Source organism: Bradysia coprophila, unplaced genomic scaffold (assembly GCF_014529535.1).
Source record: "Bradysia coprophila strain Holo2 unplaced genomic scaffold, BU_Bcop_v1 contig_232, whole genome shotgun sequence".
NCBI lineage: Eukaryota > Metazoa > Arthropoda > Insecta > Diptera > Sciaridae > Bradysia > Bradysia coprophila.
This window is the reverse complement of record NW_023503493.1, coordinates 2,427,942-2,444,725: the sequence shown is the minus strand read 5'-3', so window position 1 is coordinate 2,444,725 and position 16,784 is coordinate 2,427,942. Positions and strand designations below refer to the sequence as shown.

Sequence of the window (16,784 nt, the reverse complement as noted above, 5' to 3'; positions counted from 1 at the left end):
ATTTAGCTGCCGTTTAATTTTGTGTTTGTGTTTTGAGTAAACCAAGCTTGATTTGACTACGGACCTGAATTATCTAGTAGCTTTTGTGTTTTTCGGTGTTCATTTGAGTTCATTTTCATACAGTGTAAACAGCCTCGATGAAGCGGGTAACAGTGGCAGAGACGGAAATTTGCGACATGAGAAAATGCGACAAAGTGGTTCTGTCGTAAAATTTGGATTTTTTTTAGCGCAACATTTTTGAATGTGAAGTTTTTAGAATTGGATTTAATTGATTGAATGCAAAAAATAATCAACATATTCCTAAGTAATGCTCACTACAGCTCAAACCTTGTCTGAAACGATAAAATCTAATTTAAATCAGGTTGGTTTGAGGCTTTAAATTAGATTGGGTTGAGGTTTTTGTGCAAAATAATATTCAAAAAAATGTTCCTAGCTAACGCCCGTAATTGTTCATAGCTAATGCTCGCAACAGCACAAACCTGAACTGAGAAAATCTTATTTAAATCAATCACAGGAAATTTTTGGAGAACATTTAGCCTTGGATGTTTATGTTTATGAGAACATTGAACACGGATTTTAATTTTTTGGAGAACACTATACACGAAGTTTACTACAGAGTATGTTGTAAGCTTATTATTGATAATAAAATCACAAATTTTCATACTTTTGTACGAAGAAAACGAAAAATCATCACAATCAACCACATCAAAACAGAACATCTAATTTAGAATTTTCTCAACTGTCACTTTTTCGTTGAACCACTTTGTCGCAAAATGACGCAACGACAAAACGACTCTGCCACTGTTACCCGCTTCATCGAGGCTGTTTAATACAGTGTATTAGGTACCTTATTTGACATTGCAAAAATGAACCGCTACTGCCTGATTTATTTTACTCTGTCTGATGTGTCTAATGTGTAAAATGAGAAGTTTTAATTGTTTCTTGTATGGCGTTAGTGTTTAAGCTCAATATTTTGCAAAAAAAAATCAGTCAAACATCATGTCCAGAGCGATAGCGGAGGAGTTGACGCAGTCTAACCTACAAAAAAAGGACGAAGAATTTTTTTTGAGAGGCGTCAACTATGTATACTATACATTGTATAGCCGAACATTTTAGTTTCTTTCCTTTACCTATATCACCACAAACCCTATTCTTTCATATTTTCAAATACGAGCAAAACGAGCTATCACTCGACTATGTAGGTTTAAAATTACCGGAGATGCATCGTTTTGAAATTGGTCACTTTTCATACAAAATACACCAAATTGACTTTTTCCAAACAATCAAAATCTTTCAACTTACTCTGTATGTTTCTATCTATCTATCGACGGGCTATCTCGGAAAGTAGTCGGCCAATCTCCAAGAAACTTTGCAGGATCCTTAGTCAGGCCATTAGAACTTAAGTTTCATTCATCATTATCCCAGGCCATTTTGCGATGATAGTGTTGTGAAGTTGTTGGTAATTTGGTTGAAATGTCAAAATTCAAAAGTTTTTGAATATTATGGTTTACATGGTGGACAATTAGAAATATTTTGTCACTTTCGTGGTATGTTGGGCAGCTGGAATTATTTGGTCACTTTCGGGGTAGCTGATTTTCACTAAATCTTCAATTTTCGTAAAATTTTCGATTTTCGTCAAATTTTCAAATTTCCTCAAAATTCGTGAAATTTTGCCAAATTTTGTGAAATTTTGCCAAGTTTTTCGAAATTTTGTCAAGTTTTGTCAACTTCCAAAACGAGTGATATCCCAACAATATCTCTACGAGAAAAGTGTGACGCTGTCTTTGTAGTACAATTTCTAAAATGAATGATATCGCTTTCAGCTAATAAATTTTCTTATAGGTCTGTTCCTGAACATCTGCCCCTTTGCGACACAGTTTTTTTTTTTTAACTTTATGTTGTTTTCAGTCAATTTTTTTTTTGTTAAAAATTATTTGGCAGATGATGAGGAAAGCTAAGCCAGCTTGTTTGAACTAATTGGGTGTACAATTTAAAGCATCAACTCTAGCAATATCATTCATTTTAGAAATTGTACTACAAAGATTGCGTCACACTTTTCTCGTAGAGATTTTGTTGGGTTTCAATCCACGCCATTAGTCGTATAAATTTATACGTCAGAGAGAGCTTTTTTCTCCTTTGCTACGATCTGTCAGTTTTTCTATTTTACGATTTAGTATGGAAATGAAAGCTAAAATTGAGATATCTTTGCTGTTTTAAGTGATTTTTCATATTTTTTTGGACCAAAATGTTTTAAAGTGTGTTTGGAATCGATTGACATTAACAGATTGTGTGAAAATATTGTTTTCTATTTTATTATTTTGTTGATGTCAATCGTTTCCAAACACACTTTAGAACATTTTGGTCCAAAAAAATATGAAAAATCACTTAAAACAGCAAAGATATCTCAATTTTAGTTTTCATTTCCATACTAAATCGCAAAATAAAAAAACTGACAGATCATAACAAAGGAGAAAAAAGCTCTCTCGGACATACAAATTTATACGACTAATGGCGTGGATACTAGAACAAAGTGCCTGCTCATTTTCTCTGCACATATTTTCATATCTCTGTAGATGATTTTTGACATTTCAAATAACCTTGGAACATAACCATAGGTTTGTTTCAATGTCATTTCGAAATGTTTAATTTCATCCACAGAAGGGAACTTGACCTCAACTTTCAGGTTGACGAAAATTTTAACGAAAAATTTACAAAGAAATTTGCAAGGTAAATATAGTGAGGAGGTAATGCCATTCAGACGCGCGGCCTAGCGCATAAGTTCGGGGCCATTGATATTTTTTTTTAAATGGTTGACTACGATTTACTTGTATTTCATAAAAATATTTTCGCTATCTCACAACAGATGGCCCGACTTTCTATTCCATTTTTTGCTTTCAACGAAGGGATAAGATGGCGTTTGTATCGAACTTTCGTGCCACCGCACATCTGATTCGGTTATATATGACATTACCTCCTCACTATATTTACCTTGGAAATTTGTTGACGTTTAGGTTATGTTCATCTCTGTGGATGAAATCGTTGTCAAAGTTCGGGTTTACAGTTAATTGGAACAAACATATATGTACAGCTGGTTTTCCACTTATAAAAAAAGTACTACGTGTAAGAGACAACCCTGTTTTGTTTTTAAATTTTTGCTTTGTTTATTTGACAGCTCGCTCTCTCACTGAGTACTTTTTGTTGAGTGGAGTACACATTTTGACATATCACCCATCAAGCTCAGTTAAATCAACTGGTTTTTTCCCACTGTACGCTCTTTTGACACTGCTTAGGTTTGTTCCAAGTAACTGTAAATACGAATTTTCACTGGCCGAACGAACACGAGTTCATCCACAGAGATCGGTTTTCATATAAATTTTGATGAGGTGCTCTGGAAGAAATTTGACTTGACAATTCGTATGGCCTTGGAACAAACTTCCATTTTCAATGATTAATACTCAGAGAGATGCTAATATGACGACTGGACGTCGTGTCGACGAATATGTGTAATATCAGAGAAATGGAAGTTGGTACGCCTGCGGCGAGATATGAGCTGGTTTTTTAGACTAAATTCGATGTATTTTCCCCCGACCAAATTGAAAGTCATTCAATCTATTCGTTGAAACGACCCAGTCGTCATATTAGCATCTCTCTGTAAATACTCAATGTTCAAGAGCAAATTGGTGAACGTAAACTCCTATAGATCATCTTCAAGATTCGGTACTTTGAGACTTAGCCTCACTTATGTTTCGTTAAATGTTTCATTCATTTGTATGAGGTTTTATTTTAATGTGGATGACATTTCAAACGGCCTTGAAGATGATCTATACCTATTTGATTCTTAATATCTAAAGTGTATCGTTAGAATATGGATAAAACGAGAGATTTGGTTCAAGAAGTAAACTCAAAAAAGGTTGATGGCACAGCCAATAATACGAAATACGAAAGCGAAGCGCTGAAGCAAATTGTCAATTTGATTGACTTTTTCGGTAAAGTTTTGGGTTGGAAATGCAGCTACGATTGGACGAGTAAACGCAATCTACGGCATTGGCTTGCGACTGTACTTCTTTCATTCACATGGACACAGTTTGTTTACACCCAAATCAACCATTGTCTCAATGGTGAATACAAGCGAACTTTAGAAGTGTTTGCTGTGTACGGCGGGGGAATATCGGTAATTTAGCTGTAGTAAATGAAGCGAAAACCAAATTAAAATCGAACCACAAATTGCAGTGCACTCTAAGAGTCAGATGCTTCATAAAATTCAACAAGAATATGACGGCTCTACACAATTTCAGTTTCAAAATTACTCGACAAGCCGGTAGCTTGACCGAACAAATTGAAAAGCAGCAACGTCGAAATTTGAATTTGTACAAACTCATTTGTCTGGTAGAAGTGTCGTCGCTCTTAGTGTTCTCGTACAATCCGCTCAAATCCTTCATTCTTCGCGGAGAGTATCTGTCTCTTCTACCCATTGAGATTATCTTCATTGATCAGACGCAGTTGTCTGGATTCTTAATGGCGAATGCTTTCATGGCAGTGATGGGTGTGGTTCTAGTGTGGAAATCTATGTTTATAGCCATGAATTTTGTCGCATCAATATCGAATTACGCGATTCAAGTGGACCTTATCGAATTTGATATTAAGCAACTGGACGCGCTCTGGGAAAACACGAACACAAACAGTTTGTCGGAGCGACATTCGTTCCTCAGGAACATTTGTCAGAAATGTCAGGATAAGGATAAGTAACATATTGTTGAGAGTCTGGTCCCGAAGGTGGAGAGTAACACGTTCGTCATTTATAGTTTCCTTGCCGAAGTTAAGAACATCTTCGACGAAACAATTTTCTATTACTTTGCGGCACAATACATCTCTCAAATTATTTGCCTGTACGAAATCGAAATGGTAAGTCTTTTTAGCTAGACGGTTCAGAGTATGTCACATTTCTTTCGATGAATGATAGGAGAATTGGATTCCCGGCTATGGGATTGCGTATGGTATGTTTGTGGAAATGTTATTCCATTGTTGCTTTGGAACCAAGGTCACGATCGCAGTAAGTGGTTGATGATGTGCTAATTGATGTGAATTGTTTCTAACACGTCCAGTGTGGTTTAGAATGATCGGATGTACTACATCCTAGTTCAATCCAAGTGGTACACCTACGATCTGCATTCTCAGAAAATATTTTTGGACTTATTGAACTCCAATATGAATGCACAAGAATTGTGGATTGGACCGTTGGCACCGCTGTCAGTCACCACTGGAATTCAGGTACATTCTGAATAGTGTTTTGGTCTCAATTCATTTTCAAATTTATGGACACAATTGCAGATTGTCAAAAGCATCTACTCTTATTACACATTTTTGGCCGAAGCAGTTTAGTAGTCAGTAGTAGGCAGAGTTTTCGAATGATTACCACATCAATAATAAAATTAATTAAATTAATCTAAAAATATTGCAACTTACATATAAAGCACAAATTGATGTAGGAGGTGAGGAATAGTGATAAACACACTTTTGATCTGAAATTCGTTTCTAGAGCCGAGTACACCTAACAACCGCTTTAATTCACGAAACAAACATCAATTTGCTTCACCATTTTCAAAACCAAATCAAGTGACAGTCGCAATGAGACAAGATTCTCGTTTGCACCATGTGAAAAACCAGAGTTGAGAAAATAAGTATTTTCTCACCTGAATTGTCATCAGAACGAGAGAGAGAGAGAGAGAGAGACATAGAGCGTCAACAACACAATATCCTCTCACTGTAGTGGAGCAAACAAGGTTGCGGCAATTAATCAACAATCGACAAACTATCGAAAACCATGTGAAGAAGAAATTTTTGCTGCACGTCCGTAGTAAACAATGAAACTTAAAATTTATATTTTAATTGTTGGAAATAAAATGCAGATGAAAATACGATATTAATTTATTTTAAGATAAACGAAAAAAAAGACTGCTCAAATTGCACAGCCAGTAAAAAATCGATCTTTTCAAAAAACAGATGAAAAAAGAACTTAAGCAAAATGCAATACGAAACATTGAGATAAGTGTTTTCTAGATTCGTTTTCTAAACTTGCTTTCAGCGCGGCTCACAACGACCTAAACACTTCATTCCTTATTTTCTTGTTTCGTTACAGCTCACGAGACCTTACATTCAGGTTAATGTAAGAGTGAAGCTACCGTTTTCCTTTTAAACTTACGTTATGATTCGGTTTTCTTCCGTTTAAATTTAGTCAGTAACATTTAACCATTTTCCTAATAATAGTTGCCTCAATATCTGCCAATTGTGACGCAAATTTCTTTTTGTAAAATTTTCTCTCACAATTTTTTGTTGAACGGCGCACTCAGCGAAAAAAAAATGTGAAAAAAACGTTTCTTGACTAATCAGTCTGAATCCTAAAATCTAGAAATCAATCTTGGAACACCTCACCCATGTCGAAAGTAGCCCAAATCCATCAAAAATTCCGATAGAAGTTAGGAAGTGCCAGAGGAATCAGTTGTCATCTCAAAATTTAGGAATCAACCTTTGAACACCGCACTCATGTCGAAAATAACCCAAATCTATCAAAAAATCCGATGGAAGTTAGGAAGTGCCAGAGGAATCATCTCTCATCCCAAAATTTAGGAACCAACCTCGGAACGCCTCACTTATATCGAAAATAACCCAAATCCATCGAAAAATCCGATGGAAGTTAGGAAGTGCCAGAGGAATCAGTTGTCATCTCAAAATCTAGAAACCAATCTTGGAACACCTCACCCATGTCGAAAATAGCCCAAATCCATCAAAAAATTCCGATAGAAGTTAGGAAGTGCCAGAGGAATCAGTTGTCATCTCAAAATCTAGAAACCAATCTTGGAACACCTCACCCATGTCGAAAATAGCCCAAATCTAACAAAAAATCCGATGGAAGTTAGGAAGTGCCAGAGGAATCATCTCTCATCCCAAAATTTAGGAACCAACCTTGGAATATGTCACTCATGTCGAAAAAAACCCAAATCCATCAAAAAATCCGATGAAAGTTAGGAAGTGCCAGAGAAATGATCTGTAATATCAAAATTTAGGAACCAACCTTGGAACATCACGCTCATGTCGAAAATAACCTAAATCCATTAAAAAATCCGGTGGAAGTAAAGAAGTGGCAGAGGAATTAGTTGTCATCCCAAAATTTAGGAACCAACCTTGGAACAGGTCCTCACTGTCGAAAATGATCCAAATCCCTCAAAGAATCCGAAGGAAGTTAGGTAGTGCCAGAAGAATCATCTGTCATCCCAAAATTTAGTAGCCAACCTAGTGGAATTTTATACGTAATGATCCCCACAATTTCCAACAATAAACACATCTCAAAACAATACACACCTTTCACCACATGACTATCCATATCAAGCACCAAAATATACAACACACTCAAATTTGCTTTTACATGGCGATGGCGCTTGTATGGAGACTTTGGGGAGCTCCAGCTCCCAAGATATGGGTTTTATATAACTTTTGAAAATTCTTATTTTTGGGACTTTTTTAGCATAGAACCAAAATTTCAGGAAAATCTGTAGAAACGTTTAGGAGTTGCTGGATCCACTTCTCCATAGGAACTACCTAACTATAACGTAGGCGATTTGCATTATCTGAAAATTCGAGATTTTGCTTATTTTCAAAATGGCTAGAAACACTCAAGGGTGTGTATACTGTTCTACTTAGTCCGTAATTTTGGTAGAGTAAACGCCGTTGTACAACCGCAGTCACCAGCTTCTATTCTGACGATACCACACCACCTTTCACAGGCGGCAAGCACATCAACAGTTTTACTATTTACTTCAATATTCTGAGATCAATTTCAAATCTTGTACTTCAATTGTTTTTTTTTACAAGCTTTATGCTATAATATAAGACGGCATTAGTCACAACTTGTCGGTTTTTCTTGGAATCGTTATCGTTACGCTGTCCGTAACAGGTTCAAAGCTGTTACGATTTGTCAATTGTTTTTCGTGTTTAACGTTCATTCAATGTGCAAGACTCGAAATGTTGATTGATGATTCCGATAAACTGATGAATTAAGTATTCACGTGTTAGATCAAATCAAAATTTATTTATTTTTTTGCTTTTCTTTTCTTTGATTTATTGAAACATTTATATCGCGCACTCATAGCTTTTCTGAAACATTTGATTCGAATTAGGAGATATGGCTTATAATTACTGTTATCGTTTCGAGTGTTTCATTACGACCAGCGATTTTTCACACTCTACCAGTATATTGTCCGATACTGATATGCGGAATGACGAATCGGAGCTGAATATTTTCGTCTTCTTTTGTTGGCCAGAAGTTATTGGAGGAATGGATTTCTAAGAGTTGTCATGTTGTGATGTATGCCAATGCACAGCACACCCCTAAACAACAGGATTTTTCACTAGCAACAATCGAGTTCAACTCATATTGTACCAAAATGATACTGAATTCCGACGCTGCTTAATGCCAGAACGTGACCAGGAAGATTTTGAATAGACTTTTCGAAGAGGTAAGTAAATAAATGAAGAAATTGAATCATGCATGACTCCTCATTGAATCCAAAGTGTGTAACGGAACTCAAGTTTTCGATGGTATTCGAATGCAGCGCAAAAGTTCATTTCATTGTATCACGTACGATTTCAACAGACTTTTGGTAGCGTTGGTTGAAATACTTTTGCAACATTCGAGCTGCACTTATTTTTCCCCGAAACGTGGTTTAAGTTTTGTGATTCGCTGAAGATTGGCATTACCTACCTTCAGTGTTGAAACAAGAACAAAATCGTTATTCTCTTGACTGAAAATCAGGGTCCTACGTCTAAAAATTACTAGAAAACGTTTGTCACAAAATGTTCACTCGACAATGATTGAAATTGCATGAATATATACGATCGAAAACCTTGAATGCATGAAAATGTTTGTCGCACTTAGTCAATTTCTTGAGTAATTTCCAACGAATTTCCAAAAACGTTTTTTTATTCAACGGGGGAATTAGATTCCTTGGACAAAGTTCGTTAATGGAAAATACCGGAGCAACAATCTAGGAGTTATTCCGAAAAGAATTTATCGATTACGACCAGAGCGGAGCGAGTTCCCGCACGTTACACAATTTATCATTCATGGACAACTTTTCAGCTGAAAAAGAATGAATAGTTTATGAGAAAGTAAGACCATTCTAAGATACTAGTAGGAACCGTAGCCTCTAGGGGCTATCTATATGAACGCACTTCGTTCAAACTTTCTCATTAAGAGGTGAGAAATTAAATGACTTCTGAAAGCCAATTCCTACTACGGTTATTTTTGACAATTAATTTTTCATACCTCCGTATTTCCGGTTTCAAACGCGTATTCCCATCAAACACATAATTCCCTCAAACACCCAATCCCGTCAAACACGTGATCTCTTGAAACACCGAATATCGCCAAACACATAATCTCGTCAAACAAGTAAAAACGTTAAAATCCAAAACGGCCGCCAAAAAATCCAAAAAAAAATATTCTGCCACGTGCAAAGGTATCCCGTGGGTCCAGAGATAATCCGAAAAACGTATTTGAAACAGCCAATTCCAACTTCTCAACTTATTCATGAATGTGGCCGTCTTCTACTTTAAAAACTGTAAGACTTTGCCGAAGAAACCAATGTTCCATCCATCTCCTGTAGGTCAAGAGATAATTCCAAAAACATAATTGAAACAGTGATGTTCAACTGCTCCACATTTTTCACGCCACCTACATCGATCCAACGCATAAAAAATCAAATTTTTACGCGCAACAATGAAATGTGATCACAACAGTATTCACAAGTTGTGACCGGCTAATAGAGAGATAGAGAAACAGATAAGCAGACATACATTGGGCGTTTATAATTACTAACTTTCCTAACACTTGTAACAATCTACTTGGAAATTCAGTCAGTCAAAAGACCTGACCCAATCAAAAGGACGGACCTTAGTATCTTCGACTTCTTTTGGTTATTGTTTTGCCACAAATCTTGTACTTCATTTGTTATTTCATTCATAAGACCTCATTAATCATAGGTCATTAATATTGTTTGTAACTACAATTTTAATCATAAATTCTAGCGGTTTATCACCTCTTGAATTTTGCTTATCTTACCAGAAACGGAACAGTGAGATGAGAAAAAGTAGAAATAAAGTTTGCTTACTATCAGCCAGGCTTCGCATACATTTATATTCAAAAATAACTGAAACGATAGCGACCGTAATCAGGACAATCTGCAAAATGCAAACATGCAAAATGATGTCGGAGATTTTTTTGCAGTTCTGCTAATTGGAGTAATTATTGAAGAAGTTCGGTCTCACAACAATATCTCATGCAATGTTTGCACAGTAAATTGTAGTCTTACCTAATAAGCATCTCGTGCACAGACGATTACAAAACTCACTGACGAAGTAAATTTCCGGGTAATTTTCGATGAGAACTTTGCTGTCAATCGCCCTTTGTATTGTTGGTGCACAGGTGAAATGTTTTACGATAAAAATTAAAATTGCATGACTTACAGCAGTGAAAAATCCGTTTTCAAGGCATGGTGGACGGAATTCGAGCTGGCTGGCGTGGACAATTCAAAGGAAGGAATATTTAAATCAGATCTGAAAGTTACGCGATTCAATAGAACGACATACACGTTGCATGGCAATCTGCAATTCACCGACAATATGGAGCAGAATTATGACGTAAATTTTGATTAATTGACTAAAATTGACCGGGATATTCAAAGTTTTTCGATTTCATGTTAAATACTCAGACAAAACAACCATGTAAGAGGTTTTGAAAGCTGTTAAAGTCTTTTGATTTCGATTCGACGTGAAATTTCGTATTTTCAGTTATCACCAACGCAATTCAAGCATGAGTGGTACTCTAAGTTGAAACGGGTCAGTGTATCGAACAAATTTTGGCACCGAAAAAAAATCTGGAAACATTTTTCATACAAAATAGTACTCTATTTGACAGCTGTCACTCGAAGCACTTTTGCTTGAAGTGCGTTGCTAGCACTCAGAGAAGCCTTATGACTGAATATGGGATCGAAAATTATGTTGCGTTTTCCATTGTAATCGGATAATCACCACAGGATACACAATGAAAATCGTAGCATAATTGTCCATACCATCAACACAAAATTTCTCATGTGGCTTCTGCCTAAGATATCCTCCCGTTTAGCCTCTGTTTTTCCGCCGGGCAATTCCGATTTGGTTCTATTACTTCTACTCCGCCGACGGTGGGTATGAAGGCAATAAGTTCGGTATTCTTCGGAAAGCTCTTCAATGCAATACTACATTGATGCATGGAAAGATGGAGATTACGACCCGGAATTGCGAAAATAACTGTTTTCACGGCCACGTTCTGCAGATAACAGAGCAGAGACGTTTAAATCTTTATTGGTTTGGTTCGGTTATTAAGAGATAAGAGCTCTTCTCCGTTCTACCTACTCCGTGCGTCTTACAGTGTTATTCTATGTTCTTTCGTCTCTTGCTTTGTTTTTCGTAATATAAATTTCAGTGTTTGTTTGTCTCGTTATGGGAGCCCAGACGGAAAGTCCTAGAGACTTAAAACTTGGCGTAACAACTTCGGAAGAAAAATTAGGAAGAACGCGAGAATTTTCATTTTCATGCGTTATTTGACGCATGAATTTTTCGCCTGTCACTGTGGATGCATTCTTTAAACGGAGTGAAAACCTATGATGAGTAAAATGACTTTTGACGCGTCGAAAGTTTTGTTTTTGTGAAAAAAAGTCTACTTTCGACGCGAGAGAACGGTTTTGACACTTGAATCATTTAAAAAAAAAAAGATTTTTGACTAAAAACACACGAGTGTCAAAACTTGTTTCTGCAGCATCAAATTTATTTTGGTTTCTTGTCTGTACCATGCGCCGTAAGTGTGCCTAAAATTTGAATTTCAAGTGAACGATTCGATGAAAAAGTGAACGGAAAAGTAAATTTCAACGCATCCTTGTATGAAAATGACGCTGCGTTAGGAAGTATTACGCACTTTCCATTTTAAATTTCGACCGCACTAACGGCGTCAATCACAGAGGAATTCAAATTAAATGAACCAATAATGTCCTTCCTGTAATGGATCATTTTAGCAGTGATCAAACTGCCATATAATGGTCAACTTTCGCAAACGGGAATCCGTAAAATTATTTTCCATGGCAGAACTGAAATTGGTCCAATTTCTCGAAATTCTACACATTTCTCAACAAAATATTCTCAAAAATTCAATGTTTTCTTAACAGTGCGAGGCTAAAAGTTTCTACAGCCGACAAGGCAATAATCAGTTCACTCTTTTGCCGTACAAAATTAAACGAGACAATTGTTGTCAATTCTTCGATTCAGGCTACTTTCGATTAATGGAAAAAGAGCTGGTGGGGTATTCGAATCTACCGAAACGAGAGAAAGGCGTTTTTCTTTGTTATACGTATAAGAAGGTAATTCACGAGAATGATAGACGGGAGTCAGTGAAGAAGTCCACGTAATAATTCTACCATTTTTATAGGGAGTCTATACGCTCAAACCTGATCCGGTCGACAAAAATATATTCGTTAAATACGTTGATCCTGGCACGTACAGAGCAGATATAATCCTTTACAGTAAAGGATCTGCGAAAATTTCGTCAATAATTAGCATCTATTTGAAATTGTACTAAAAATCGTAGAGAAATTGAACGCAAAAGCCCCAGAATATATCAAATTATTGGAATAAAATTTTGTTTTTAAAGTTCCGTGCAGAACAATAGAGTGTTCCAGTTCGAAGAATTAGCACAGTTTTCGAACAGATTAATGTTGTCTCTCATTGATTTAAATAAAAGATTGACACGATATACTGTAATCAGGAACATGCAAAATGATGTCGGAGATTCTTTTGTAGTTAAGTTAATTGAAGTAATTATGAAAAAAGTGCGGTCTCGCTACAATATCTCATGCAATATTTGCACAGTAAATTAGAGTCTTCCCTACATTTATATCTCGTGCACAGACGATTGCAACCCACTGGCGAATTAAATTGTAGAATTAAACGTCCGTGTAATTTCGATGAAAGCTTTGCTATCAATTGCCCTTTGTATTGTTGGTGCACAGGTGAAGTGTTTTTCGATAAAAGTTAATTCACGTCATAAGTGCGCCAAAAATTTAAATGTTTACAACTGACAGTTGAACAAAATAACGCTAACGTCATATAATAAATGTCAAAAATTAAGGGTTAAAATGATCCGCTATGCTGTATGTTTGAAAATAGAAGACGTACTTACGGCGTGATTTGCACGGCTTATAACAGAGAGAAATTCATTTTAAAGGCATGGTGGACGGAATTCGAGCTGACTGGCGTAGACAATTCAGAAGAAGGAATATTTAAAACTGACCTGAAAGTTACCCGATTCAATAAAACGACATACACGATAAGTGGGGTCCTCGAATTCACCGACAATATGGAGCACAATTATGACGTAAACTTTGATTAATTAACTAAAATAGGTTTGTTCCAAGTATCTGTAAACACGAATTTTCACTGGCCGAACAAACACGATTTTATCCACAGAGCTCGGTTTTCATACAAATATTTATGAGGTTATGTCTCTCTGGATGAAATTTGACAATTCGTATGGCCTTGGAACAGACCGATATATTGGGATATTAAAATTTCTTAGATTTCTTGCAACACAAAATATTCATGACATTGTGTGTGAGTGATGCAGAAGCACATTGAACTGACTGACGCGATATTACATACCATCTACTGGAAAATAGTTTCGCGCGCTTCTTTTAAATTTTTTAAATGGTCAATTACTTCTTTCGGGTCAGCCTGAAGTTTTTACTTGAAATGTAATAGATTTTTGTAAGTTTCTATTACATTTCTAGTACATTTGCCCTAATGTCAGCGATCTATTTTTTGTGAACTAATTTCACCGCTTTGACATTTCACCATAGTGAAGTTATTTCACGTGAAAATAGAGCGCAAAGAATGAAGTACTGAAAAAAATTGTGGCACCTCAACAAGCCAAACGACTTTTCCTATTGTCAACCTAACACAACCCTTAAACCATAATACACAGATCGCGAAAAATGCGTGAAAAATAAGACCCATGCAAAATATGACATAAAATGTGTGAGTTATCTAACAAACATTTTGCAAGCCCGGTGTAAACACCTGATGTCTACACTGTGCTTGCAAAGTATTTGAAGTTTGGCTCATACATTTTGTGTCATATTTTACAAGCATTTTGCAGCGCCAGATTTTGAATGCATTTTTCACGAACTGTCTGCTCATCTTTATCATGGCGTATTGAGGGTAAAGTCAAGTTTGTATTTGAGGAGGTTACGCCAATCGCCATTATTATACTGTGCTCGTGTCGCAAAAAAAAACATGGCGGCTGTCGGTAACTCTAACTGCATTTCAGCACGAAATTTCAAATGAACCGAAATTGCGCATCAACTTTGTATGAAAATTACAGCAAAGTTCAGTGGATTTTTGCGATAACGAACCCAGTGATCGGCGTAACCTCCTCGGAAAAAATAAGGTAAATCATGTTGCACACCCGAAAAAGTATTTTCCATGCAAAAGCTGGGTTAAAATTCAATGTTTACCCTTCTCGAGGAAATATTCTCAGAAATTCACGTTTTCTTCACAGTGCGAGGCTAAAAGTTACGTTAGCCGGCAAGGCAATAATCAGTTCACCCTTTTGCCGTACAAAATCTCACGAGATAACTGCTGTCAATTTTTCGATTCGCCCTATTTTCGATTAATCGAAAAGGAGCTGGCTGGTAATTCTGATCTACCGAAACGAGAGAACGGCGTTTTTCTATGTCATACATTTGCAAAGGTAATTCGCGGGCTGAGAATATTCTCATCGCGTCCCAATATAATTATTGCTTATATTAGGAGGTTACGTCGATAGCTGGAAACGTTTTCGCAAAAATCCATTGAACTGTAATTTTCATACGAAATTATAGCGCAATTTCAGTTCACTTGAAATTTTTTACTGTTATGCAGTTATAGTTACCGACAGCCGCCATTTTTTCATGGTGATCGGCGTTACCTCCCCATATACAACCCTGTTCGATGTCATTAATAATTCTGCAATTTTTAGGGAGTTTATACACTCAGGCCTGACCCGTTCGACAAAAATATATTCGTCAAATACGTTGATCCTGGGACGTACAGAGGAGATATAACGTTTTTCAATAAAGGATCTACTAAAATTTCGTCAGTGATGAGAGTCTATTTGAAATTGTACTAAAAATCTTAGTGAAATTGAACGCAAAATCCGCTGAATATATCAAATTATTGGAATAAAAATTGGTTTTTGAATCTTAGAACAGAATAGAGTAAGGAATCTAATCTCGCATTATTCGTTCGTCAAGCGAGTCGCCACCTTATTCTAAACAGAAATAGGCTTGCCCCTCATACAAATATTTTGTTCGACCGCTGAAGCAAAAGTAAATACGAAATGTGTGACAGTTGAAGAGAGTACCATAAATTTTTTGTACTCGAAAATCGGCGCCAGCATCGATTTATTTGGATCATTTTTCAAATTCTGTTTGACGTTCGTTTGGCATACAAATTGCATACAAAATTGGTTTTATTCTCAACCTTCTCTACCATAGGAGCCAGAGCCAACTGTCATTCACATGTTCCTTCAATCTCGCCACAGACGTACCAACTTATAAGTCGATATATCATTTCTCTGATGCCTATGCATACGTAATATGCTTCCAAACCTTAATAGGACCCTAATTGCCCTGAAAGTACAAGCAATCACCTTTCTAATGACACGCCATACGACCGTGTACCTCGACAAATTTCTGTCAGAAAAGCGTAAGTTTTCAGTCTTTTTTCGGTTGAAAACTTCAACTGTACATATCTCAGTGTGGATGAATTTTAAACCCAATAAGACCCTATTTGTCCCGGAAGTTCATGCAATTACCTTTCTAATGTAACTGGAGAAATTTTTGTAAGAAAAGTGCAAGTCTTCGGTTTTTGATGACCTCTTACTAGGCACACAAGCTTCGAAGAATTATTTTGAAAGTGGTTTTGGCTTCTGGGGTCGAATGCCTTACTGGGCACATATAAAACATTCCAATAGAAAATGTGTCCGATTTCGGTCTTCTCGTTTTTTAGAAGAATCCCTCGCATTGATTCATTATACTCCCTGAAACCAAAGTATATAAACACTGAAGGTACAGCAGAACCTCAGGGAATAGCAAGAAGTATATATCCCGACTTTCGGGTGAATATAAGATTTAAAATGTTGCATCTGTCAAGGCTGTAAACTTTGGGCCCTTGTTCAGTATAAAATTTTCTGCGTTGAGTATTTGTTTCTTCCAAGCAACGGTTAAGCCGAACAAAACGAACCGATGTCATCCATAGAACCATAACCACAACGTATTTTTCTTTGTTATTTTGACGATTGTTACTATTGTTGAGGTTATGGCTCTGTGGATGACGGTTTGACATTTCATTTCACCTTTGAAGAAACCTTTTGAACTAAGTGTTGAGTATTGAGATGCAACCTTCACCCGAAAGTGGGGATCTGCGGTACCTTCACTGTTTTTATACATTGCCTGAAACCCTGTGCTTCCACCTATGTAACAATCACACACTAATCGAGCTAACCCTAATCTATAGAGTGTTCCGAACCAAAGTTAGTTTTGACACAGCCTTTTCTTGTAATAGAGTCGCCGTTCCGCGCTCTTTTTTAAAGCAATATCGACGTCACACGAAAAAGACAAATTTTAAACTTTATTTCATTTTTGCACACCAAAATGACGGAGCAA

At 36.5% G+C, this 16,784-nt stretch overlaps 2 protein-coding genes across 3 annotated transcripts; both read left to right on the top strand.

Annotated features, from left to right (window-relative positions):
- Positions 1-3,652: 3,652 nt before the first annotated feature.
- LOC119075890 lies at positions 3,653-5,642 on the top strand. Its single transcript, XM_037182462.1, has 7 exons — positions 3,653-3,686; positions 3,817-4,171; positions 4,231-4,742; positions 4,803-4,902; positions 4,961-5,050; positions 5,113-5,268; positions 5,329-5,642. Exons 2-7 carry the CDS (start codon positions 3,866-3,868, stop codon positions 5,377-5,379), a joined length of 1,215 nt encoding a protein of 404 aa, XP_037038357.1. The 5' UTR covers positions 3,653-3,686; positions 3,817-3,865; the 3' UTR covers positions 5,380-5,642.
- A 4,728-nt stretch (positions 5,643-10,370) lies between these two features.
- Positions 10,371-15,292, top strand: LOC119075912. 2 transcript variants are annotated; one of them, XM_037182496.1, is made up of 4 exons: positions 10,371-10,477; positions 10,543-10,692; positions 12,252-12,443; positions 12,512-12,719. In XM_037182496.1, exons 1-4 carry the CDS (start codon positions 10,433-10,435, stop codon positions 12,659-12,661), a joined length of 537 nt encoding a protein of 178 aa, XP_037038391.1. In that variant the 5' UTR covers positions 10,371-10,432; the 3' UTR covers positions 12,662-12,719. The 2 variants fall into 2 exon arrangements, with proteins under 2 accessions (XP_037038391.1, XP_037038392.1); XM_037182497.1 differs by lacking the exons at positions 10,371-10,477; positions 10,543-10,692; positions 12,252-12,443; positions 12,512-12,719 and adding exons at positions 12,998-13,091; positions 13,307-13,456; positions 14,639-14,830; positions 15,098-15,292.
- The last annotated feature ends 1,492 nt before the right edge of the window (positions 15,293-16,784 follow it).